This window comes from Pongo abelii, chromosome 7, assembly GCF_028885655.2.
Source record: "Pongo abelii isolate AG06213 chromosome 7, NHGRI_mPonAbe1-v2.0_pri, whole genome shotgun sequence".
NCBI classification, from domain to species: Eukaryota; Metazoa; Chordata; class Mammalia; order Primates; family Hominidae; genus Pongo; species Pongo abelii.
The window spans coordinates 8,426,948-8,452,152 of NC_071992.2; the positions used below are offsets into that span (position 1 = coordinate 8,426,948).

A 25,205-nucleotide genomic window follows, 5' to 3' on the forward strand; every position below is an offset into this window, starting at 1 on the left:
CAAGCGAAGGGGTGGCCTGCCCCTCCACACCTGTGGGTGTTTCTAGTCGGGTGGGATGAGAGACGGAGAAAAGAAGTAAGACACAGAGACACAGTATAGGGAAACAACAGTGGGTCCAGGGGACGGGCACTCAGCACACCGAGAACCTGCAGCGGCACCGGCCTCTGAGTTCCCTCAGTTTTTATTGATTACGATTCTCATTATTTCAGCAAAAAGGAAGGTAGTAGGAGAGCAGGGTGACAATAAGGAGAAGGTCAACAAAAAACATGTGAGCAAAGGAATCTATATCATAATTAGGTCCAAGGGAAGGTACTCTGCCTGGACGTGCACGTAGGCCAGATTTATGTTTCTCTCCACCCAAACATCTCAGCGGAGTAAAGAATAGCAAGGCAGCATTACTGCAAACATGTCTTGCCTCCCGCCACAGGGCAGCTTTTCTCCTATCTCAGAGTTGAACAAAGGTACAATCGGGTTTTACACCGAGACATTCGGTTCCCACGGGCAAGCAGGAGACAGTGGCCTTCCTCCATCTCAACTGCAGGAGGCTTTCCTCTTTTACTAATCCACCTCAGCACAGACCCTTTACGGGTGTCAGGCTGGGGGACAGTCAGGTCTTTCTCATCCCACGAGGCCATATTTCAGACTATCACATGGGGAGAAACCTTGGACAATACCCTGCTTTCAAGGGCAAAGGTCCCTGCGGCTTGCCACGGCATTGTGCCCCTGGTTTATTGAGACTAGAGAGTGGCAATGACTTTTACCAAGTATACTGCTTGTGAACATTTGGTTAACAAGGCACGTCCTGCACAGCCCTAGATCCCTTAAACCTTCATTTCATAGAACACAGGTTTTTGTGAGCTCCAAGCTGGGTCAAAGCGGCTGGGGCAAAGTGACTGGGGCAAAGCTACAAATTAACAACATCTCAGCAAAGCAATTGTTTAAAGTACAGGTCTTTTTCAAAATGGAGTCTCTTGTGTCTTCCCTTTCTACATAGACACAGTGAGAGTCTGATCTCTCTTTCTTTTCCCTACATCCAAGGGCTTGAAAATTTCTTGACTTGTTAGCAACCCAAATCGTTATGTCTCCGAAACAGAGTTGACTGAGGGCACCGCAGGGCTGGGCAGGACCTTTGACTTCTTATCCATCCACAGGAGCAAGAAAACCTCAGCCCCACTCTACCGACACGCACCTAGTAAAATTCCGCCAACTGAATCTCACGCACGCTAACACGTGGGGAGGGTTGCTTGCACCACGGGTCCCCATTTGGCTCAACTGCCGATGCCAAATGTGTGGCCCCAGTTACGACGGCCCCCGTGAAGTGGCTTCCGGATGTGCGAACGAACCAGGCAGAGTTTCATTGGCCAAATAGACCCCAGCAAAGCTGAAGTTAACTCCCAGATTTGGGATGTCCTTCCGAGGTAAAACATTCATCCCGTCTTCTTTCCGGATGTCTGACACCGGGCCTTTCCATGGTTCTCCCCCTGATCCTAAGAGTAGCTGAGGTAGAGACTCACTGAAAGATCTAGGCAGGGATATCCCATCATGCACAGGCTATCTCCATTCTCTGACCTGGGAACAACTCTGAGCGGGATTCCACATCTAGGAGGCCTCGGAACGGAGCGGGATTTTCTGAGACACACCAAATGGCTGCTCCCTTTGCACCGCTGATGAGGGTCATTATCTTGATTATCCAGATCACCTAGAAAGTATCCGTATCCAGAATCCATAAGATCAACTCTCTGCTCCTCTGACAGCAGAAGGAGCATGACCACAATGAACCAAAGAGGGTGGAAGGAAACGATGTGAGACCAGAAAGCTCAGAGAACGGCCACAGGGGGTCGTAAGCACGGCTTCCAACCTGAATCATGAATAATTAATGAAGCGCAACTCAAAGGGGAATCGAGTCTCAGCAGGTGCAATTCATCCAACGGGAGATCGCCGGAGGGCCAACAAGATTGAGAAACTGGGAGTCGGGTGCAGTGTCAAGGGGGACGCGACTGGTTCCAAAGCTCAAGAAGACCATGGGGTCACTTGGGCTACATGAGAAAACGCCCCAGTGTGCTGCTTCAGCATTCCGACTCCTGCCTGTCTCTTCCCGTCCAAGGGACATGGACCCTAACTCGTGCAGGTGCAGATGACCATGGGCAGAATTAAGGGTCGTGGCACAAAAGTTCACCGACACGGGAGTTCCACAGGAGGTCCGGTGGATCTTCGCAAATCCAGAGAAATGGCAATGGGACCCAGGGAATTAGAGCCTCAGAGGCGTCCAGGAGACTTCTCAGGCATAATGCCTGGAGTGGCAAGACCAGCTGAAAAAGGAGCCAGGCACTGAAGGACAAAGCGGTGTTGACTTTCTTCATCTGTGTTCCCCAGTGCAGTCCAATTCACGGTGGTTTCCAAGCGCCTCCTGGAGGAGAAAACACATGAGGGTGTTGTCAGGGTTCTCTGCTGACAGACTTACGGTGGGGAAGAAAGAGAAGCTCTGAAGATGGATCATGGCCGTGACTGCATGTCAAGGAGAATCTCCTTGCTGATACTGAGGCCTACGTGGAGATATAGTAAATACGGTCCAATTAAAAGGGGTCTGTTTTACCACATTTTTTAAAACGAAACAAAACAAAAAAACAAAAAGATGGAAAAGAAGACAGGGGTACAGGCACCAGTGTTACATGTCTGACGGGGAACATCTATTCTTCAAAGCTTGCAGCTGTACACCTAGGTTTTAGAATGTCTGTCAGCAGTGGACATGATCTTAGAGTGGGCTGTGCAGACAGACCTTTCCGGGTCATGTGATTGGATTAAGTTAATGGTAATTAAGGTGCATGTAACTGATTAGGTTAGGGTACGTTCCACGTCAGGTGACCAGAGGCAGTATAAAAGGCAGCCTGGAAAGCAGAGGTCCCTCTCCGCCCCTTCCTCCGTCTTCGTGGATGCTGCATCGCTTCCAGCGGGGCTGCTCCAGCACCTGCCCATCTCAGCGCCAGCCGGGGAAAGAAAGTAGACGGGTAATTTCAGGTTCGTTTCACTGAACAGTTGTTTGTTTCCCGCAATCCCTGAGGGGTGGGGGGAAAAGAGACAAAGGAGACTGAAAGAAACCGATCACACTGGGGCTTGCTGATGGGGTAGGATGTGCTTGCTCTCGTTTCCAGTAATTCTTGGAAGAGAAAACGAGAAAACATTTCCGTCTCCATGGGTGGGATAAGACCAAGATGGGAATGCGAAAAGAAATGAACTGCAGCACGCTGAATGGGTGGGTAAATGGAAAAAGGACTTTGGAAAAAAAAGGGTGGTTTGCCCTTCAGCCGTGTAAGAAATCGATACGATATGGCACGTGTTCACTGTTTGTTTAGATGAATTCGTGTGGCATGTGTAAAATACCAGAACAATAAATAAAGAGGGGCTGGAGCGAAAGGCAGAAAGCTAGAACAGGAAAGACCATCACCTGCTATTGTGGTAGAGAGGAAGATAACTTCTCTCTATGAATTTGTGTTTGGAAGTCGCCTAATGAAATGGCAAGAGTAGCGATTCAAGTTGTGACGGGAAGCGTCCCTTATCCCTGATTTCAAACAGACCTGCCAAAGGGTGACATAGGCCATGCCCTGTGGCTTCGATCGTTCTGTCCGTCAGGGAGCTAGAATCATCGGGTCTTCTACCGGAGTGAATCGTGATAGACCTAAGTCCAGTCTCCAGAATCAGTTGTTTGTTTGGGGTTGAAAGCTCCACTCCCCATACCTAGGCCACGGGCCCTGTGGCAGGCGAGGTTTACTCTTGGACTAGGTAATCATGGCAGAGGAACACACAATATCTGAGGATGCACACAGCACATTGCTTTCCACAGATCTGACCGACTGGTGGTGAGGTCTGCTCATCACCACACCGGCAAGGAGTTAGCTGGGGGCTTCCTGTGGGTGTGTGAATATCCAATGTGCTTAACCATCGACATGTGTGTGTTTGTGTGTGTTTCAGGTGACCCAACAATCAACCCCTGAAAAAGGCGGTCATAAAACCCCCAGGGGATGAAGACGATGGCACGTCGTGACCCCAAAACCGGGGCAAACAGACTCGTGCGAGCCCAGACCCTCCAGAAGCAGCGGAGGGCCCCAGTTGGGCCAAGGGCTCCCCCGCCCGATGAAGAAGACCCCAGGGTAAGTCTAGCCCTGGATCTCTTGGGTATCGGGGTGGGGGTGGGAGCGGGGGGAGGGGGTGTAACACGGTCCTCAGATACTGGGTTGGATTCCAAAGAGTTCTGTCACCACCACCCAGGCTGCTTTTCCCGTCCAAGGTGGGCGTGGCTTGGGACCTCCTCCCCCGCCCCACAGGTCCCTTGAGAGACTCTTGGGAGCAACCTCCCTTTCTACTTAGAATCCTGTGTAGCCACGTTTGGCCGTGTTGTTGACATCGGGTTCACCATCGTGCCCCTTAGAACCTTGAGTCCTTCCTTTTAGAGATCCTCCGTCACATGGGCTTTGGGAGAGAACATCGTATCCGAACTCTCCCAGCACTTAACGGCCCCCATGCCGGTGTCCCCTCTTTAGAATCCTTATTCAGCTCTGAATTCACAGTCCGTGGCTTCAGCTCACTCACTGACATCACTTCCTTTCCACCCACAGCTCAAGTGCAAAAACTGCGGGGCCTTTGGCCACACGGCCAGAAGTACCAGGTGCCCCATGAAGTGCTGGAACGCAGCCCTGGTTCCACAGACCTTTGGGAAAAAGGAAGGGAAGGAAAACCTGAAGCCGTGGAAGCCCCGGATTGAAGCGAAGCCGGGGCCCTTGAAGAAGGATAAGGGAGAGAAGGAAGAGAGACCAAGGTGAGCAGAGGGAGGGGTTTTCACCACTCTCAGGGTAGTGCCTCCTAAGGACATGGTGTCTCTGCACCTGCACAGCGTGTGCCTTTCCGTCTCTGGGCCAGGGAAGGAACGCTGCAGAGAAATAGACCGGAGCTCCGTTTCCTCCGGGGTTCCACACCCAGGAGCTCCTTTGGCTCTGGGAGATTCAGGGACGGGGAGAGGCGGGGGCGCTTCGTGCAGTTTCCCCACGACGGCGAGAAAAGCAATGGGATCCAAATCACAGTCCTTAGTTGGGAAGCCTAGAGGGCCACCTGGAGGATGGAAAGGTTGGCACGTGAGGGAAGGGGCAGAGGCGGAAATGGCACCAGATGTCCATTTGTGTATCACAAAACACGGAATGGGACTGGGCCCCGGACAGGGTTCTCCCTGTCTCCTGGGGAAAACCAGGGGCCACGGCCTGACCTTTTTCTCTTCTGCAGGCAACAAGACCCGCAGAGGAAGGCTCTCCTCCACATATTTTCCGGCAAACCTCCAGAGAAGCCGCTGCCAAATCGAAAAGGATCCACGGAATCTTCGGATTATCTGAGGGTGAGTGTCACCCTGGGCCCCTGGTCTTTTTCTCCTCTAGGTCACCCTGGTTGATTTCCTTTCAGCTTCCCATCTGCGGGAGGGAATCGGGGAACCCCTCTTTCTTGCCTTCTCGGGGTCGGGGACTCCACGATCCTTCCGGGTCCATTTGATTCCAGGCGAAGGCATCTGAAGATGCCCTATTTCCTGCTGCTTTCTTTCTGTCCAATTATGGCAAGCCTGCCAACAACATGTTCCCAGCGGCATGAGGAAATTAGTCCCTCGGAGGCCCCAAACACGGAGAAGGCTAAACTCAGGAACATGCATGTTTTCAGAGAAGACGTCCTGAGTACCCTTGAGCCACCAACCTGCCTTCAGAAGGGCATTAGTCCGTTCCACTTCATGGAAGGCTGAGTGGAGGTTCATGTGTCTTGTCCTGATCAGCACTCAGGTGGAGGGTCTGTCCCTACTTCCAAGGACCGCCTGTCGATACTGTACTAAGAATTTCATGGCGTGTGCACCTTGTCTTTGGATGTGGTTGATTTTCATGTCGGCTCCACGCTGAGGAACTTCTAACCTGTGTTGTTTCCTTTCTTTCAGGTTGCAAGCGGGCCAATGCCGGTCCACGCAACCAGTAAGAGGCCGCGCGTGGACCCTGTCCTCACTGATCGCTCAGCTACCCAAATGTCTGACAGGGGCTCCGCCTTGGCTTCACTGTCTCCCCTCAGAAAAGCCAGTCGGAGCTCCTCCTCAAGTCTTGGAGCAAAGGAAAGACAGACAGGGGCTGCGGCCGACATCCCTCAGCCTGCAGTGAGGCACCAGGGCCCCGAGCCTCTCCTCGTGGTGAAGCCGACACACAGCAGCCCTGAGGGTGGCTGCCGAGAAGTTCCCCAGGCCGCCTCCAAAACCCACGGCCCGCTCCAGGCCATCAGCCCCCAGGCACAAGACCAGCTTCCTGCGGTGACCTCACAGCCCTGCCCACCAGCCCCCACACAGGGCTTGGGCCTCGGCTCCAATCTCAGCTTCAGGCCAGGAGCCAAGAGACCGGCGCGGGCTCCGATTCAGGCTTGCCCGAACTTCCCCAAGAAACCGAGACTGGGTCGCTTCCAGATCCCCGAAAACGCCACCCAGGGAGTTGAGCTGGGGGCCCCGGAGAATCTGCAACCTCCGCCAGCCGCAACGGAACTTGGACCAAGTAGGTCGCCCCAGATGGGCAGGAGGACACCCGCCCAGGTTCCCAGCGTCGACCGGCAGCCACCGCACAGCAGACCTTGCCTGCCTACTGCCCAGGCCTGCACCATGTCCCATCACCCAGCGGCCAGCTATGATCCGGCCCAGCCTCTCAGAGTGCTCTTCCGGAGACTGGAAAACGGATGCTGGAGCTCCAGCCTCCTGACAGCCCCCACATTTCACTCTCCTGAGAAGCCGGGAGCCTTCCTCGCTCACAGCCCTCGTGTCTCAGAGAAGTCCGAGGGTCCCTGTGTTCGTGTCCCACCGAGCGTCCTCTATGAGGACCTTCGGGTTTCCTCCTCCTCAGAGGACAGCGATTCTGACCTGGAGTGAGACTGCAGGTGGCAGGGGCTCCTTGGCCTCCAGCTCCCGTGACTTGGAGGGGACTGTGGGACTGAGGAGCGGCAGAGCACGGAGCAGACTCTGTGCGGTGACTCCGAAGCTCCCCGGCTGCGGCGCCTCTGTGGATGTGGGAGCCCAGGCCAGGCAGGGAGCAGATGCGGGGACTCTGCCTCCTTGAATTCTGGTGAGGGACATTGTAGTTCGCATGGGTATCCGGAAACGCGCCAGGAAAAGCTTCCGTGCCAGTGATTCGTTGCCTCAGAAACTGCCTGACGCGCAGGAGTCAGACTTCCGCTGGGACGTCAATAGGAAACTGGGGAACTACTGTGTATTTGCTCTCTAGATGACTGAATAAGGGAAAAGTTAGTGAACCCTGAGAGGTGCAGCCCTCCCGCTGTGCCCCGCCCTGAGAGCAGTGTTTCGGACGCTGTGAAGCGTGCTGTGCAAAGCGCTCTCGGGGTCTTTCCTCAGCCTCGAAAACTGGGCTCTGGAATGCCTTTGTAAATATGTGTGTTTCATTGGTTTTGAAGTGAATAAAATTCTCAAAAAGATGACGTATTGTCTTTTGACTCTCATTCCTTGTTTGTGTTTAACTGATTTTCCAAGCGAAGGGGTGGCCTGCCCCTCCACACCTGTGGGTGTTTCTAGTCGGGTGGGATGAGAGACGGAGAAAAGAAGTAAGACACAGAGACACAGTATAGGGAAACAACAGTGGGTCCAGGGGACGGGCACTCAGCACACCGAGAACCTGCAGCGGCACCGGCCTCTGAGTTCCCTCAGTTTTTATTGATTACGATTCTCATTATTTCAGCAAAAAGGAAGGTAGTAGGAGAGCAGAGTGACAATAAGGAGAAGGTCAACAAAAAACATGTGAGCAAAGGAATCTATATCATAATTAGGTCCAAGGGAAGGTACTCTGCCTGGACGTGCACGTAGGCCAGATTTATGTTTCTCTCCACCCAAACATCTCAGCGGAGTAAAGAATAGCAAGGCAGCATTACTGCAAACATGTCTTGCCTCCCGCCACAGGGCAGCTTTTCTCCTATCTCAGAGTTGAACAAAGGTACAATCGGGTTTTACACCGAGACATTCGGTTCCCACGGGCAAGCAGGAGACAGTGGCCTTCCTCCATCTCAACTGCAGGAGGCTTTCCTCTTTTACTAATCCACCTCAGCACAGACCATTAACGGGTGTCAGGCTGGGGGACAGTCAGGTCTTTCTCATCCCACGAGGCCATATTTCAGACTATCACATGGGGAGAAACCTTGGACAATACCCTGCTTTCAAGGGCAGAGGTCCCTGCGGCTTTCCACGGCATTGTGCCCCTGGTTTATTGAGACTAGAGAGTGGCAATGACTTTTACCAAGTATACTGCTTGTGAACATTTGGTTAACAAGGCACGTCCTGCACAGCCCTAGATCCCTTAAACCTTCATTTCATACAACACAGGTTTTTGTGAGCTGCAAGCTGGGTCAAAGCGGCTGGGGCAAAGTGACTGGGGCAAAGCTACAAGTTAACAACATCTCAGCAAAGCAATTGTTTAAAGTACAGGTCTTTTTCAAAATGGAGTCTCTTGTGTCTTCCCTTTCTACATAGACACAGTGAGAGTCTGATCTCTCTTTCTTTTCCCTACATCCAAGGGCTTGAAAATTTCTTGACTTGTTAGCAACCCAAATCGTTATGTCTCCGAAACAGAGTTGACTGAGGGCACCGCAGGGCTGGGCAGGACCTTTGACTTCTTATCCATCCACAGGAGCAAGAAAACCTCAGCCCCACTCTACCGACACGCACCTAGTAAAATTCCGCCAACTGAATCTCACGCACGCTAACACGTGGGGAGGGTTGCTTGCACCACGAGTCCCCATTTGGCTCAACCGCCGATGCCAAATGTGTGGCCCCAGTTACGACGGCCCCCGTGAAGTGGCTTCCAGATGTGCGAACGAACCAGGCAGAGTTTCATTGGCCAAATAGACCCCAGCAAAGCTGAAGTTAACTCCCAGATTTGGGATGTCCTTCCGAGGTAAAACATTCATCCCGTCTTCTTTCCGGATGTCTGACACCGGGCCTTTCCATGGTTCTCCCCCTGATCCTAAGAGTAGCTGAGGTAGAGACTCACTGAAAGATCTAGGCAGGGATATCCCATCATGCACAGGCTATCTCCATTCTCTGACCTGGGAACAACTCTGAGCGGGATTCCACATCTAGGAGGCCTCGGAACGGAGCGGGATTTTCTGAGACACACCAAATGGCTGCTCCCTTTGCACCGCTGATGAGGGTCGTTATCTTGATTATCCAGATCACCTAGAAAGTATCCGTATCCAGAATCCATAAGATCAACTCTCTGCTCCTCTGACAGCAGAAGGAGCATGACCACAATGAACCAAAGAGGGTGGAAGGAAACGATGTGAGACCAGAAAGCTCAGAGAACGGCCACAGGGGGTCGTAAGCACGGCTTCCAACCTGAATCATGAATAATTAATGAAGCGCAAATCAAAGGGGAATCGAGTCTCAGCAGGTGCAATTCATCCAACGGGAGATCGCCGGAGGGCCAACAAGATTGAGAAACTGGGAGTCGGGTGCAGTGTCAAGGGGGACGCGACTGGTTCCAAAGCTCAAGAAGACCATGGGGTCACTTGGGCTACATGAGAAAACGCCCCAGTGTGCTGCTTCAGCATTCCGACTCCTGCCTGTCTCTTCCCGTCCAAGGGACATGGACCCTAACTCGTGCAGGTGCAGATGACCATGGGCAGAATTAAGGGTCGTGGCACAAAAGTTCACCGACACGGGAGTTCCACAGGAGGTCCGGTGGATCTTCGCAAATCCAGAGAAATGGCAATGGGACCCAGGGAATTAGAGCCTCAGAGGCGTCCGGGAGACTTCTCAGGCATAATGCCTGGAGTGGCAAGACCAGCTGAAAAAGGAGCCAGGCACTGAAGGACAAAGCGGTGTTGACTTTCTTCATCTGTGTTCCCCAGTGCAGTCCAATTCACGGTGGTTTCCAAGCGCCTCCTGGAGGAGAAAACACATGAGGGTGTTGTCAGGGTTCTCTGCTGACAGACTTACGGTGGGGAAGAAAGAGAAGCTCTGAAGATGGATCATGGCCGTGACTGCATGTCAAGGAGAATCTCCTTGCTGACACTGAGGCCTACGTGGAGATATAGTAAATACGGTCCAATTAAAAGGTGTCTGTTTTACCACATTTTTTAAAACAAAACAAAACAAAAAAACCAAAAAGATGGAAAAGAAGACAGGGGTACAGGCACCAGTGTTACATGTCTGACGGGGAACATCTATTCTTCAAAGCTTGCAGCTGTACACCTAGGTTTTAGAATGTCTGTCAGCAGTGGACATGATCTTAGAGTGGGCTGTGCAGACAGACCTTTCCGGGTCATGTGATTGGATTAAGTTAATGGTAATTAAGGTGCATGTAACTGATTAGGTTAGGGTACGTTCCACGTCAGGTGACCAGAGGCAGTATAAAAGGCAGCCTGGAAAGCAGAGGTCCCTCTCCGCCCCTTCCTCCGTCTTCGTGGATGCTGCATCGCTTCCAGCGGGGCTGCTCCAGCACCTGCCCATCTCAGCGCCAGCCGGGGAAAGAAAGTAGACGGGTAATTTCAGGTTCGTTTCACTGAACAGTTGTTTGTTTCCCGCAATCCCTGAGGGGTGGGGGGAAAAGAGACAAAGGAGACTGAAAGAAACCGATCACACTGGGGCTTGCTGATGGGGTAGGATGTGCTTGCTCTCGTTTCCAGTAATTCTTGGAAGAGAAAACGAGAAAACATTTCCGTCTCCATGGGTGGGATAAGACCAAGATGGGAATGCGAAAAGAAATGAACTGCAGCACGCTGAATGGGTGGGTAAATGGAAAAAGGACTTTGGAAAAAAAAGGGTGGTTTGCCCTTCAGCCGTGTAAGAAATCGATACGATATGGCACGTGTTCACTGTTTGTTTAGATGAATTCGTGTGGCATGTGTAAAATACCAGAACAATAAATAAAGAGGGGCTGGAGCGAAAGGCAGAAAGCTAGAACAGGAAAGACCATCACCTGCTATTGTGGTAGAGAGGAAGATAACTTCTCTCTATGAATTTGTGTTTGGAAGTCGCCTAATGAAATGGCAAGAGTAGCGATTCAAGTTGTGACGGGAAGCGTCCCTTATCCCTGATTTCAAACAGACCTGCCAAAGGGTGACATAGGCCATGCCCTGTGGCTTCGATCGTTCTGTCCGTCAGGGAGCTAGAATCATCGGGTCTTCTACCGGAGTGAATCGTGATAGACCTAAGTCCAGTCTCCAGAATCAGTTGTTTGTTTGGGGTTGAAAGCTCCACTCCCCATACCTAGGCCACGGGCCCTGTGGCAGGCGAGGTTTACTCTTGGACTAGGTAATCATGGCAGAGGAACACACAATATCTGAGGATGCACACAGCACATTGCTTTCCACAGATCTGAACGACTGGTGGTGAGGTCTGCTCATCACCACACCGGCAAGGAGTTAGCTGGGGGCTTCCTGTGGGTGTGTGAATATCCAATGTGCTTAACCATCGACATGTGTGTGTTTGTGTGTGTTTCAGGTGACCCAACAATCAACCCCTGAAAAAGGCGGTCATAAAACCCCCAGGGGATGAAGACGATGGCACGTCGTGACCCCAAAACCGGGGCAAACAGACTCGTGCGAGCCCAGACCCTCCAGAAGCAGCGGAGGGCCCCAGTTGGGCCAAGGGCTCCCCCGCCCGATGAAGAAGACCCCAGGGTAAGTCTAGCCCTGGATCTCTTGGGTATCGGGGTGGGGGTGGGAGCGGGGGGAGGGGGTGTAACACGGTCCTCAGATACTGGGTTGGATTCCAAAGAGTTCTGTCACCACCACCCAGGCTGCTTTTCCCGTCCAAGGTGGGCGTGGCTTGGGACCTCCTCCCCCGCCCCACAGGTCCCTTGAGAGACTCTTGGGAGCAACCTCCCTTTCTACTTGGAATCCTGTGTAGCCACGTTTGGCCGTGTTGTTGACATCGGGTTCACCATCGTGCCCCTTAGAACCTTGAGTCCTTCCTTTTAGAGTTCCTCCGTCACATGGGCTTTGGGAGAGAACATCGTATCCGAACTCTCCCAGCACTTAACGGCCCCCATGCCGGTGTCCCCTCTTTAGAATCCTTATTCAGCTCTGAATTCACAGTCCGTGGCTTCAGCTCACTCACTGACATCACTTCCTTTCCACCCACAGCTCAAGTGCAAAAACTGCGGGGCCTTTGGCCACACGGCCAGAAGTACCAGGTGCCCCATGAAGTGCTGGAACGCAGCCCTGGTTCCACAGACCTTTGGGAAAAAGGAAGGGAAGGAAAACCTGAAGCCGTGGAAGCCCCGGATTGAAGCGAAGCCGGGGCCCTTGAAGAAGGATAAGGGAGAGAAGGAAGAGAGACCAAGGTGAGCAGAGGGAGGGGTTTTCACCACTCTCAGGGTAGTGCCTCCTAAGGACATGGTGTCTCTGCACCTGCACAGCGTGTGCCTTTCCGTCTCTGGGCCAGGGAAGGAACGCTGCAGAGAAATAGACCGGAGCTCCGTTTCCTCCGGGGTTCCACACCCAGGAGCTCCTTTGGCTCTGGGAGATTCAGGGACGGGGAGAGGCGGGGGCGCTTCGTGCAGTTTCCCCACGACGGCGAGAAAAGCAATGGGATCCAAATCACAGTCCTTAGTTGGGAAGCCTAGAGGGCCACCTGGAGGATGGAAAGGTTGGCACGTGAGGGAAGGGGCAGAGGCGGAAATGGCACCAGATGTCCATTTGTGTATCACAAAACACGGAATGGGACTGGGCCCCGGACAGGGTTCTCCCTGTCTCCTGGGGAAAACCAGGGGCCACGGCCTGACCTTTTTCTCTTCTGCAGGCAACAAGACCCGCAGAGGAAGGCTCTCCTCCACATATTTTCCGGCAAACCTCCAGAGAAGCCGCTGCCAAATCGAAAAGGATCCACGGAATCTTCGGATTATCTGAGGGTGAGTGTCACCCTGGGCCCCTGGTCTTTTTCTCCTCTAGGTCACCCTGGTTGATTTCCTTTCAGCTTCCCATCTGCGGGAGGGAATCGGGGAACCCCTCTTTCTTGCCTTCTCGGGGTCGGGGACTCCACGATCCTTCCGGGTCCATTTGATTCCAGGCGAAGGCATCTGAAGATGCCCTATTTCCTGCTGCTTTCTTTCTGTCCAATTATGGCAAGCCTGCCAACAACATGTTCCCAGCGGCATGAGGAAATTAGTCCCTCGGAGGCCCCAAACACGGAGAAGGCTAAACTCAGGAACATGCATGTTTTCAGAGAAGACGTCCTGAGTACCCTTGAGCCACCAACCTGCCTTCAGAAGGGCATTAGTCCGTTCCACTTCATGGAAGGCTGAGTGGAGGTTCATGTGTCTTGTCCTGATCAGCACTCAGGTGGAGGGTCTGTCCCTACTTCCAAGGACCGCCTGTCGATACTGTACTAAGAATTTCATGGCGTGTGCACCTTGTCTTTGGATGTGGTTGATTTTCATGTCGGCTCCACGCTGAGGAACTTCTAACCTGTGTTGTTTCCTTTCTTTCAGGTTGCAAGCGGGCCAATGCCGGTCCACGCAACCAGTAAGAGGCCGCGCGTGGACCCTGTCCTCACTGATCGCTCAGCTACCCAAATGTCTGACAGGGGCTCCGCCTTGGCTTCACTGTCTCCCCTCAGAAAAGCCAGTCGGAGCTCCTCCTCAAGTCTTGGAGCAAAGGAAAGACAGACAGGGGCTGCGGCCGACATCCCTCAGCCTGCAGTGAGGCACCAGGGCCCCGAGCCTCTCCTCGTGGTGAAGCCGACACACAGCAGCCCTGAGGGTGGCTGCCGAGAAGTTCCCCAGGCCGCCTCCAAAACCCACGGCCTGCTCCAGGCCATCAGCCCCCAGGCACAAGACCAGCTTCCTGCGGTGACCTCACAGCCCTGCCCACCAGCCCCCACGCAGGGCTTGGGCCTCGGCTCCAATCTCAGCTTCAGGCCAGGAGCCAAGAGACCTGCGCAGGCTCCGATTCAGGCTTGCCCGAACTTCCCCAAGAAACCGAGACTGGGTCGCTTCCAGATCCCCGAAAACGCCACCCAGGGAGTTGAGCTGGGGGCCCCGGAGAATCTGCAACCTCCGCCAGCCGCAACGGAACTTGGACCAAGTAGGTCGCCCCAGATGGGCAGGAGGACACCCGCCCAGGTTCCCAGCGTCGACCGGCAGCCACCGCACAGCAGACCTTGCCTGCCTACTGCCCAGGCCTGCACCATGTCCCATCACCCAGCGGCCAGCTATGATCCGGCCCAGCCTCTCAGAGTGCTCTTCCGGAGACTGGAAAACGGATGCTGGAGCTCCAGCCTCCTGACAGCCCCCACATTTCACTCTCCTGAGAAGCCGGGAGCCTTCCTCGCTCAGAGCCCTCGTGTCTCAGAGAAGTCCGAGGGTCCCTGTGTTCGTGTCCCACCGAGCGTCCTCTATGAGGACCTTCGGGTTTCCTCCTCCTCAGAGGACAGCGATTCTGACCTGGAGTGAGACTGCAGGTGGCAGGGGCTCCTTGGCCTCCAGCTCCCGTGACTTGGAGGGGACTGTGGGACTGAGGAGCGGCAGAGCACGGAGCAGACTCTGTGCGGTGACTCCGAAGCTCCCCGGCTGCGGCGCCTCTGTGGATGTGGGAGCCCAGGCCAGGCAGGGAGCAGATGCGGGGACTCTGCCTCCTTGAATTCTGGTGAGGGACATTGTAGTTCGCATGGGTATCCGGAAACGCGCCAGGAAAAGCTTCCGTGCCAGTGATTCGTTGCCTCAGAAACTGCCTGACGCGCAGGAGTCAGACTTCCGCTGGGACGTCAATAGGAAACTGGGGAACTACTGTGTATTTGCTCTCTAGATGACTGAATAAGGGAAAAGTTAGGGAACCCTGAGAGGTGCAGCCCTCCCGCTGTGCCCCGCCCTGAGAGCAGTGTTTCGGACGCTGTGAAGCGTGCTGTGCAAAGCGCTCTCGGGGTCTTTCCTCAGCCTCGAAAACTGGGCTCTGGAATGCCTTTGTAAATATGTGTGTTTCATTGGTTTTGAAGTGAATAAAATTCTCAAAAAGATGACATAATGTCTTTTGACTCTCATTCCGTGTTTGTGTTTAACTGATTTTCCAAGCGAAGGGGTGGCCTGCCCCTCCACACCTGTGGGTGTTTCTAGTCGGGTGGGATGAGAGACGGAGAAAAGAAGTAAGACACAGAGACACAGTATAGGGAAACAACAGTGGGTCCAGGGGACGGGCACTCAGCACACCGAGAACCTGCAGCGGCACCGGCCTCTGAGTTCCCTCAGTTTTTATTGATTACGATTCTCATTATTTCAGCAAAAAGGAAGGTAGTAGGAGAGCAGGGTGACAATAAGGAGAAGGTCAACAAAAAACATGTGAGCAAAGGAATCTATATCATAATTAGGTCCAAGGGAAGGTACTCTGCCTGGACGTGCACGTAGGCCAAATTTATGTTTCTCTCCACCCAAACATCTCAGCGGAGTAAAGAATAGCAAGGCAGCATTACTGCAAACATGTCTTGCCTCCCGCCACAGGGCAGCTTTTCTCCTATCTCAGAGTTGAACAAAGGTACAATCGGGTTTTACACCGAGACATTCGGTTCCCACGGGCAAGCAGGAGACAGTGGCCTTCCTCCATCTCAACTGCAGGAGGCTTTCCTCTTTTACTAATCCACCTCAGCACAGACCCTTTACGGGTGTCAGGCTGGGGGACAGTCAGGTCTTTCTCATCCCACGAGGCCATATTTCAGACTATCACATGGGGAGAAACCTTGGACAATACCCTGCTTTCAAGGGCAAAGGTCCCTGCGGCTTGCCACGGCATTGTGCCCCTGGTTTATTGAGACTAGAGAGTGGCAATGACTTTTACCAAGTATACTGCTTGTGAACATTTGGTTAACAAGGCACGTCCTGCACAGCCCTAGATCCCTTAAACCTTCATTTCATAGAACACAGGTTTTTGTGAGCTCCAAGCTGGGTCAAAGCGGCTGGGGCAAAGTGACTGGGGCAAAGCTACAAATTAACAACATCTCAGCAAAGCAATTGTTTAAAGTACAGGTCTTTTTCAAAATGGAGTCTCTTGTGTCTTCCCTTTCTACATAGACACAGTGAGAGTCTGATCTCTCTTTCTTTTCCCTACATCCAAGGGCTTGAAAATTTCTTGACTTGTTAGCAACCCAAATCGTTATGTCTCCGAAACAGAGTTGACTGAGGGCACCGCAGGGCTGGGCAGGACCTTTGACTTCTTATCCATCCACAGGAGCAAGAAAACCTCAGCCCCACTCTACCGACACGCACCTAGTAAAATTCCGCCAACTGAGTCTCACGCACGCTAACACGTGGGGAGGGTTGCTTGCACCACGGGTCCCCATTTGGCTCAACTGCCGATGCCAAATGTGTGGCCCCAGTTACGACGGCCCCCGTGAAGTGGCTTCCGGATGTGCGAACGAACCAGGCAGAGTTTCATTGGCCAAATAGACCCCAGCAAAGCTGAAGTTAACTCCCAGATTTGGGATGTCCTTCCGAGGTAAAACATTCATCCCGTCTTCTTTCCGGATGTCTGACACCGGGCCTTTCCATGGTTCTCCCCCTGATCCTAAGAGTAGCTGAGGTAGAGACTCACTGAAAGATCTAGGCAGGGATATCCCATCATGCACAGGCTATCTCCATTCTCTGACCTGGGAACAACTCTGAGCGGGATTCCACATCTAGGAGGCCTCGGAACGGAGCGGGATTTTCTGAGACACACCAAATGGCTGCTCCCTTTGCACCGCTGATGAGGGTCATTATCTTGATTATCCAGATCACCTAGAAAGTATCCGTATCCAGAATCCATAAGATCAACTCTCTGCTCCTCTGACAGCAGAAGGAGCATGACCACAATGAACCAAAGAGGGTGGAAGGAAACGATGTGAGACCAGAAAGCTCAGAGAACGGCCACAGGGGGTCGTAAGCACGGCTTCCAACCTGAATCATGAATAATTAATGAAGCGCAACTCAAAGGGGAATCGAGTCTCAGCAGGTGCAATTCATCCAACGGGAGATCGCCGGAGGGCCAACAAGATTGAGAAACTGGGAGTCGGGTGCAGTGTCAAGGGGGACGCGACTGGTTCCAAAGCTCAAGAAGACCATGGGGTCACTTGGGCTACATGAGAAAACGCCCCAGTGTGCTGCTTCAGCATTCCGACTCCTGCCTGTCTCTTCCCGTCCAAGGGACATGGACCCTAACTCGTGCAGGTGCAGATGACCATGGGCAGAATTAAGGGTCGTGGCACAAAAGTTCACCGACACGGGAGTTCCACAGGAGGTCCGGTGGATCTTCGCAAATCCAGAGAAATGGCAATGGGACCCAGGGAATTAGAGCCTCAGAGGCGTCCAGGAGACTTCTCAGGCATAATGCCTGGAGTGGCAAGACCAGCTGAAAAAGGAGCCAGGCACTGAAGGACAAAGCGGTGTTGACTTTCTTCATCTGTGTTCCCCAGTGCAGTCCAATTCACGGTGGTTTCCAAGCGCCTCCTGGAGGAGAAAACACATGAGGGTGTTGTCAGGGTTCTCTGCTGACAGACTTACGGTGGGGAAGAAAGAGAAGCTCTGAAGATGGATCATGGCCGTGACTGCATGTCAAGGAGAATCTCCTTGCTGATACTGAGGCCTACGTGGAGATATAGTAAATACGGTCCAATTAAAAGGGGTCTGTTTTACCACATTTTTTAAAACGAAACAAAACAAAAAAACAAAAAGATGGAAAAGAAGACAGGGGTACAGGCACCAGTGTTACATGTCTGACGGGGAACATCTATTCTTCAAAGCTTGCAGCTGTACACCTAGGTTTTAGAATGTCTGTCAGCAGTGGACATGATCTTAGAGTGGGCTGTGCAGACAGACCTTTCCGGGTCATGTGATTGGATTAAGTTAATGGTAATTAAGGTGCATGTAACTGATTAGGTTAGGGTACGTTCCACGTCAGGTGACCAGAGGCAGTATAAAAGGCAGCCTGGAAAGCAGAGGTCCCTCTCCGCCCCTTCCTCCGTCTTCGTGGATGCTGCATCGCTTCCAGCGGGGCTGCTCCAGCACCTGCCCATCTCAGCGCCAGCCGGGGAAAGAAAGTAGACGGGTAATTTCAGGTTCGTTTCACTGAACAGTTGTTTGTTTCCCGCAATCCCTGAGGGGTGGGGGGAAAAGAGACAAAGGAGACTGAAAGAAACCGATCACACTGGGGCTTGCTGATGGGGTAGGATGTGCTTGCTCTCGTTTCCAGTAATTCTTGGAAGAGAAAACGAGAAAACATTTCCGTCTCCATGGGTGGGATAAGACCAAGATGGGAATGCGAAAAGAAATGAACTGCAGCACGCTGAATGGGTGGGTAAATGGAAAAAGGACTTTGGAAAAAAAAGGGTGGTTTGCCCTTCAGCCGTGTAAGAAATCGATACGATATGGCACGTGTTCACTGTTTGTTTAGATGAATTCGTGTGGCATGTGTAAAATACCAGAACAATAAATAAAGAGGGGCTGGAGCGAAAGGCAGAAAGCTAGAACAGGAAAGACCATCACCTGCTATTGTGGTAGAGAGGAAGATAACTTCTCTCTATGAATTTGTGTTTGGAAGTCGCCTAATGAAATGGCAAGAGTAGCGATTCAAGTTGTGACGGGAAGCGTCCCTTATCCCTGATTTCAAACAGACCTGCCAAAGGGTGACATAGGCCATGCCCTGTGGCTTCGATCGTTCTGTCCGTCAGGGAGCTAGAATCATCGGGTCTTCTACCGGAGTGAATCGTGATAGACCTAAGTCCAGTCTCCAGAATCAGTTGTTTGTTTGGGGTTGAAAGCTCCACTCCCCATACCTAGGCCACGGGCCCTGTGGCAGGCGAGGTTTACTCTTGGACTAGGTAATCATGGCAGAGGAACACACAATATCTGAGGATGCACACAGCACATTGCTTTCCACAGATCTGACCGACTGGTGGTGAGGTCTGCTCATCACCACACCGGCAAGGAGTTAGCTGGGGGCTTCCTGTGGGTGTGTGAATATCCAATGTGCTTAACCATCGACATGTGTGTGTTTGTGTGTGTTTCAGGTGACCCAACAATCAACCCCTGAAAAAGGCGGTCATAAAACCCCCAGGGGATGAAGACGATGGCACGTCGTGACCCCAAAACCGGGGCAAACAGACTCGTGCGAGCCCAGACCCTCCAGAAGCAGCGGAGGGCCCCAGTTGGGCCAAGGGCTCCCCCGCCCGATGAAGAAGACCCCAGGGTAAGTCTAGCCCTGGATCTCTTGGGTATCGGGGTGGGGGTGGGAGCGGGGGGAGGGGGTGTAACACGGTCCTCAGATACTGGGTTGGATTCCAAAGAGTTCTGTCACCACCACCCAGGCTGCTTTTCCCGTCCAAGGTGGGCGTGGCTTGGGACCTCCTCCCCCGCCCCACAGGTCCCTTGAGAGACTCTTGGGAGCAACCTCCCTTTCTACTTAGAATCCTGTGTAGCCACGTTTGGCCGTGTTGTTGACATCGGGTTCACCATCGTGCCCCTTAGAACCTTGAGTCCTTCCTTTTAGAGATCCTCCGTCACATGGGCTTTGGGAGAGAACATCGTATCCGAACTCTCCCAGCACTTAACGGCCCCCATGCCGGTGTCCCCTCTTTAGAATCCTTATTCAGCTCTGAATTCACAGTCCGTGGCTTCAGCTCACTCACTGACATCACTTCCTTTCCACCCACAGCTCAAGTGCAAAAACTGCGGGGCCTTTGGCCACACGGCCAGAAGTACCAGGTGCCCCATGAAGTGCTGGAACGCAGCCCTGGTTCCACAGACCTTTGGGAAAAAGGAAGGGAAGGAAAACCTGAAGCCGTGGAAGCCCCGGATTGAAGCGAAGCCGGGGCCCTTGAAGAAGGATAAGGGAGAGAAGGAAGAGAGACCAAGGTGAGCAGAGGGAGGGGTTTTCACCACTCTCAGGGTAGTGCCTCCTAAGGACATGGTGTCTCTGCACCTGCACAGCGTGTGCCTTTCCGTCTCTGGGCCAGGGAAGGAACGCTGCAGAGAAATAGACCGGAGCTCCGTTTCCTCCGGGGTTCCACACCCAGGAGCTCCTTTGGCTCTGGGAGATTCAGGGACGGGGAGAGGCGGGGGCGCTTCGTGCAGTTTCCCCACGACGGCGAGAAAAGCAATGGGATCCAAATCACAGTCCTTAGTTGGGAAGCCTAGAGGGCCACCTGGAGGATGGAAAGGTTGGCACGTGAGGGAAGGGGCAGAGGCGGAAATGGCACCAGATGTCCATTTGTGTATCACAAAACACGGAATGGGACTGGGCCCCGGACAGGGTTCTCCCTGTCTCCTGGGGAAAACCAGGGGCCACGGCCTGACCTTTTTCTCTTCTGCAGGCAACAAGACCCGCAGAGGAAGGCTCTCCTCCACATATTTTCCGGCAAACCTCCAGAGAAGCCGCTGCCAAATCGAAAAGGATCCACGGAATCTTCGGATTATCTGAGGGTGAGTGTCACCCTGGGCCCCTGGTCTTTTTCTCCTCTAGGTCACCCTGGTTGATTTCCTTTCAGCTTCCCATCTGCGGGAGGGAATCGGGGAACCCCTCTTTCTTGCCTTCTCGGGGTCGGGGACTCCACGATCCTTCCGGGTCCATTTGATTCCAGGCGAAGGCATCTGAAGATGCCCTATTTCCTGCTGCTTTCTTTCTGTCCAATTATGGCAAGCCTGCCAACAACATGTTCCCAGCGGCATGAGGAAATTAGTCCCTCGGAGGCCCCAAACACGGAGAAGGCTAAACTCAGGAACATGCATGTTTTCAGAGAAGACGTCCTGAGTACCCTTGAGCCACCAACCTGCCTTCAGAAGGGCATTAGTCCGTTCCACTTCATGGAAGGCTGAGTGGAGGTTCATGTGTCTTGTCCTGATCAGCACTCAGGTGGAGGGTCTGTCCCTACTTCCAAGGACCGCCTGTCGATACTGTACTAAGAATTTCATGGCGTGTGCACCTTGTCTTTGGATGTGGTTGATTTTCATGTCGGCTCCACGCTGAGGAACTTCTAACCTGTGTTGTTTCCTTTCTTTCAGGTTGCAAGCGGGCCAATGCCGGTCCACGCAACCAGTAAGAGGCCGCGCGTGGACCCTGTCCTCACTGATCGCTCAGCTACCCAAATGTCTGACAGGGGCTCCGCCTTGGCTTCACTGTCTCCCCTCAGAAAAGCCAGTCGGAGCTCCTCCTCAAGTCTTGGAGCAAAGGAAAGACAGACAGGGGCTGCGGCCGACATCCCTCAGCCTGCAGTGAGGCACCAGGGCCCCGAGCCTCTCCTCGTGGTGAAGCCGACACACAGCAGCCCTGAGGGTGGCTGCCGAGAAGTTCCCCAGGCCGCCTCCAAAACCCACGGCCCGCTCCAGGCCATCAGCCCCCAGGCACAAGACCAGCTTCCTGCGGTGACCTCACAGCCCTGCCCACCAGCCCCCACACAGGGCTTGGGCCTCGGCTCCAATCTCAGCTTCAGGCCAGGAGCCAAGAGACCGGCGCGGGCTCCGATTCAGGCTTGCCCGAACTTCCCCAAGAAACCGAGACTGGGTCGCTTCCAGATCCCCGAAAACGCCACCCAGGGAGTTGAGCTGGGGGCCCCGGAGAATCTGCAACCTCCGCCAGCCGCAACGGAACTTGGACCAAGTAGGTCGCCCCAGATGGGCAGGAGGACACCCGCCCAGGTTCCCAGCGTCGACCGGCAGCCACCGCACAGCAGACCTTGCCTGCCTACTGCCCAGGCCTGCACCATGTCCCATCACCCAGCGGCCAGCTATGATCCGGCCCAGCCTCTCAGAGTGCTCTTCCGGAGACTGGAAAACGGATGCTGGAGCTCCAGCCTCCTGACAGCCCCCACATTTCACTCTCCTGAGAAGCCGGGAGCCTTCCTCGCTCACAGCCCTCGTGTCTCAGAGAAGTCCGAGGGTCCCTGTGTTCGTGTCCCACCGAGCGTCCTCTATGAGGACCTTCGGGTTTCCTCCTCCTCAGAGGACAGCGATTCTGACCTGGAGTGAGACTGCAGGTGGCAGGGGCTCCTTGGCCTCCAGCTCCCGTGACTTGGAGGGGACTGTGGGACTGAGGAGCGGCAGAGCACGGAGCAGACTCTGTGCGGTGACTCCGAAGCTCCCCGGCTGCGGCGCCTCTGTGGATGTGGGAGCCCAGGCCAGGCAGGGAGCAGATGCGGGGACTCTGCCTCCTTGAATTCTGGTGAGGGACATTGTAGTTCGCATGGGTATCCGGAAACGCGCCAGGAAAAGCTTCCGTGCCAGTGATTCGTTGCCTCAGAAACTGCCTGACGCGCAGGAGTCAGACTTCCGCTGGGACGTCAATAGGAAACTGGGGAACTACTGTGTATTTGCTCTCTAGATGACTGAATAAGGGAAAAGTTAGGGAACCCTGAGAGGTGCAGCCCTCCCGCTGTGCCCCGCCCTGAGAGCAGTGTTTCGGACGCTGTGAAGCGTGCTGTGCAAAGCGCTCTCGGGGTCTTTCCTCAGCCTCGAAAACTGGGCTCTGGAATGCCTTTGTAAATATGTGTGTTTCATTGGTTTTGAAGTGAATAAAATTCTCAAAAAGATGACGTATTGTCTTTTGACTCTCATTCCTTGTTTGTGTTTAACTGATTTTCCAAGCGAAGGGGTGGCCTGCCCCTCCACACCTGTGGGTGTTTCTAGTCGGGTGGGATGAGAGACGGAGAAAAGAAGTAAGACACAGAGACACAGTATAGGGAAACAACAGTGGGTCCAGGGGACGGGCACTCAGCACACCGAGAACCTGCAGCGGCACCGGCCTCTGAGTTCCCTCAGTTTTTATTGATTACGATTCTCATTATTTCAGCAAAAAGGAAGGTAGTAGGAGAGCAGAGTGACAATAAGGAGAAGGTCAACAAAAAACATGTGAGCAAAGGAATCTATATCATAATTAGGTCCAAGGGAAGGTACTCTGCCTGGACGTGCACGTAGGCCAGATTTATGTTTCTCTCCACCCAAACATCTCAGCGGAGTAAAGAATAGCAAGGCAGCATTACTGCAAACATGTCTTGCCTCCCGCCACAGGGCAGCTTTTCTCCTATCTCAGAGTTGAACAAAGGTACAATCGGGTTTTACACCGAGACATTCGGTTCCCACGGGCAAGCAGGAGACAGTGGCCTTCCTCCATCTCAACTGCAGGAGGCTTTCCTCTTTTACTAATCCACCTCAGCACAGACCATTAACGGGTGTCAGGCTGGGGGACAGTCAGGTCTTTCTCATCCCACGAGGCCATATTTCAGACTATCACATGGGGAGAAACCTTGGACAATACCCTGCTTTCAAGGGCAGAGGTCCCTGCGGCTTTCCACGGCATTGTGCCCCTGGTTTATTGAGACTAGAGAGTGGCAATGACTTTTACCAAGTATACTGCTTGTGAACATTTGGTTAACAAGGCACGTCCTGCACAGCCCTAGATCCCTTAAACCTTCATTTCATACAACACAGGTTTTTGTGAGCTGCAAGCTGGGTCAAAGCGGCTGGGGCAAAGTGACTGGGGCAAAGCTACAAGTTAACAACATCTCAGCAAAGCAATTGTTTAAAGTACAGGTCTTTTTCAAAATGGAGTCTCTTGTGTCTTCCCTTTCTACATAGACACAGTGAGAGTCTGATCTCTCTTTCTTTTCCCTACATCCAAGGGCTTGAAAATTTCTTGACTTGTTAGCAACCCAAATCGTTATGTCTCCGAAACAGAGTTGACTGAGGGCACCGCAGGGCTGGGCAGGACCTTTGACTTCTTATCCATCCACAGGAGCAAGAAAACCTCAGCCCCACTCTACCGACACGCACCTAGTAAAATTCCGCCAACTGAATCTCACGCACGCTAACACGTGGGGAGGGTTGCTTGCACCACGAGTCCCCATTTGGCTCAACCGCCGATGCCAAATGTGTGGCCCCAGTTACGACGGCCCCCGTGAAGTGGCTTCCAGATGTGCGAACGAACCAGGCAGAGTTTCATTGGCCAAATAGACCCCAGCAAAGCTGAAGTTAACTCCCAGATTTGGGATGTCCTTCCGAGGTAAAACATTCATCCCGTCTTCTTTCCGGATGTCTGACACCGGGCCTTTCCATGGTTCTCCCCCTGATCCTAAGAGTAGCTGAGGTAGAGACTCACTGAAAGATCTAGGCAGGGATATCCCATCATGCACAGGCTATCTCCATTCTCTGACCTGGGAACAACTCTGAGCGGGATTCCACATCTAGGAGGCCTCGGAACGGAGCGGGATTTTCTGAGACACACCAAATGGCTGCTCCCTTTGCACCGCTGATGAGGGTCGTTATCTTGATTATCCAGATCACCTAGAAAGTATCCGTATCCAGAATCCATAAGATCAACTCTCTGCTCCTCTGACAGCAGAAGGAGCATGACCACAATGAACCAAAGAGGGTGGAAGGAAACGATGTGAGACCAGAAAGCTCAGAGAACGGCCACAGGGGGTCGTAAGCACGGCTTCCAACCTGAATCATGAATAATTAATGAAGCGCAAATCAAAGGGGAATCGAGTCTCAGCAGGTGCAATTCATCCAACGGGAGATCGCCGGAGGGCCAACAAGATTGAGAAACTGGGAGTCGGGTGCAGTGTCAAGGGGGACGCGACTGGTTCCAAAGCTCAAGAAGACCATGGGGTCACTTGGGCTACATGAGAAAACGCCCCAGTGTGCTGCTTCAGCATTCCGACTCCTGCCTGTCTCTTCCCGTCCAAGGGACATGGACCCTAACTCGTGCAGGTGCAGATGACCATGGGCAGAATTAAGGGTCGTGGCACAAAAGTTCACCGACACGGGAGTTCCACAGGAGGTCCGGTGGATCTTCGCAAATCCAGAGAAATGGCAATGGGACCCAGGGAATTAGAGCCTCAGAGGCGTCCGGGAGACTTCTCAGGCATAATGCCTGGAGTGGCAAGACCAGCTGAAAAAGGAGCCAGGCACTGAAGGACAAAGCGGTGTTGACTTTCTTCATCTGTGTTCCCCAGTGCAGTCCAATTCACGGTGGTTTCCAAGCGCCTCCTGGAGGAGAAAACACATGAGGGTGTTGTCAGGGTTCTCTGCTGACAGACTTACGGTGGGGAAGAAAGAGAAGCTCTGAAGATGGATCATGGCCGTGACTGCATGTCAAGGAGAATCTCCTTGCTGACACTGAGGCCTACGTGGAGATATAGTAAATACGGTCCAATTAAAAGGTGTCTGTTTTACCACATTTTTTAAAACAAAACA

General features: G+C 53.2%; 4 protein-coding genes across 4 annotated transcripts in view; 3 read left to right on the forward strand and 1 right to left on the reverse strand.

Moving 5' to 3' along the window:
• Nucleotides 1–25,205, reverse strand: part of LOC134761888 (chitobiosyldiphosphodolichol beta-mannosyltransferase-like) — a 966,630-nt gene that overhangs the window by 543,303 nt on the left and 398,122 nt on the right. The window lies entirely within an intron of this gene.
• On the forward strand, nucleotides 4,026–7,010 carry LOC134761901 (protein FAM90A5-like). Its single transcript, XM_063726500.1, has 4 exons — nucleotides 4,026–4,145; nucleotides 4,611–4,810; nucleotides 5,269–5,377; nucleotides 5,957–7,010. The coding sequence occupies exons 1-4, from the start codon at nucleotides 4,026–4,028 to the stop codon at nucleotides 6,917–6,919; spliced, it is 1,392 nt and encodes a 463-aa protein (XP_063582570.1). The 3' UTR covers nucleotides 6,920–7,010.
• LOC129047616 (protein FAM90A5-like) lies at nucleotides 11,557–14,541 on the forward strand. The gene is made up of 4 exons (XM_054519125.2): nucleotides 11,557–11,676; nucleotides 12,142–12,341; nucleotides 12,800–12,908; nucleotides 13,488–14,541. Exons 1-4 carry the CDS (start codon nucleotides 11,557–11,559, stop codon nucleotides 14,448–14,450), a joined length of 1,392 nt encoding a protein of 463 aa, XP_054375100.2. The 3' UTR covers nucleotides 14,451–14,541.
• On the forward strand, nucleotides 19,087–22,071 carry LOC134761902 (protein FAM90A5-like). Its single transcript, XM_063726501.1, has 4 exons — nucleotides 19,087–19,206; nucleotides 19,672–19,871; nucleotides 20,330–20,438; nucleotides 21,018–22,071. Exons 1-4 carry the CDS (start codon nucleotides 19,087–19,089, stop codon nucleotides 21,978–21,980), a joined length of 1,392 nt encoding a protein of 463 aa, XP_063582571.1. The 3' UTR covers nucleotides 21,981–22,071.

What these genes read in the sequence shown, in the direction of transcription:
- LOC134761901 (XM_063726500.1), top strand. Translation starts at nt 4,026, where the DNA reads ATGGCACGTCGTGACCCCAAAACCGGGGCAAACAGACTCGTGCGAGCC. An exon ending in CCGATGAAGAAGACCCCAGG is followed by an intron (nt 4,146 to 4,610) that starts GTAAGTCTAGCC and finishes TTCCACCCACAG; the next exon opens with CTCAAGTGCAAAAACTGCGG. An exon ending in AATCTTCGGATTATCTGAGG is followed by an intron (nt 5,378 to 5,956) that starts GTGAGTGTCACC and finishes CCTTTCTTTCAG; the next exon opens with GTTGCAAGCGGGCCAATGCC.
- LOC129047616 (XM_054519125.2), top strand. Translation starts at nt 11,557, where the DNA reads ATGGCACGTCGTGACCCCAAAACCGGGGCAAACAGACTCGTGCGAGCC. An exon ending in CCGATGAAGAAGACCCCAGG is followed by an intron (nt 11,677 to 12,141) that starts GTAAGTCTAGCC and finishes TTCCACCCACAG; the next exon opens with CTCAAGTGCAAAAACTGCGG. An exon ending in GAGAAGGAAGAGAGACCAAG is followed by an intron (nt 12,342 to 12,799) that starts GTGAGCAGAGGG and finishes TCTCTTCTGCAG; the next exon opens with GCAACAAGACCCGCAGAGGA.
- LOC134761902 (XM_063726501.1), top strand. Translation starts at nt 19,087, where the DNA reads ATGGCACGTCGTGACCCCAAAACCGGGGCAAACAGACTCGTGCGAGCC. An exon ending in CCGATGAAGAAGACCCCAGG is followed by an intron (nt 19,207 to 19,671) that starts GTAAGTCTAGCC and finishes TTCCACCCACAG; the next exon opens with CTCAAGTGCAAAAACTGCGG. An exon ending in AATCTTCGGATTATCTGAGG is followed by an intron (nt 20,439 to 21,017) that starts GTGAGTGTCACC and finishes CCTTTCTTTCAG; the next exon opens with GTTGCAAGCGGGCCAATGCC.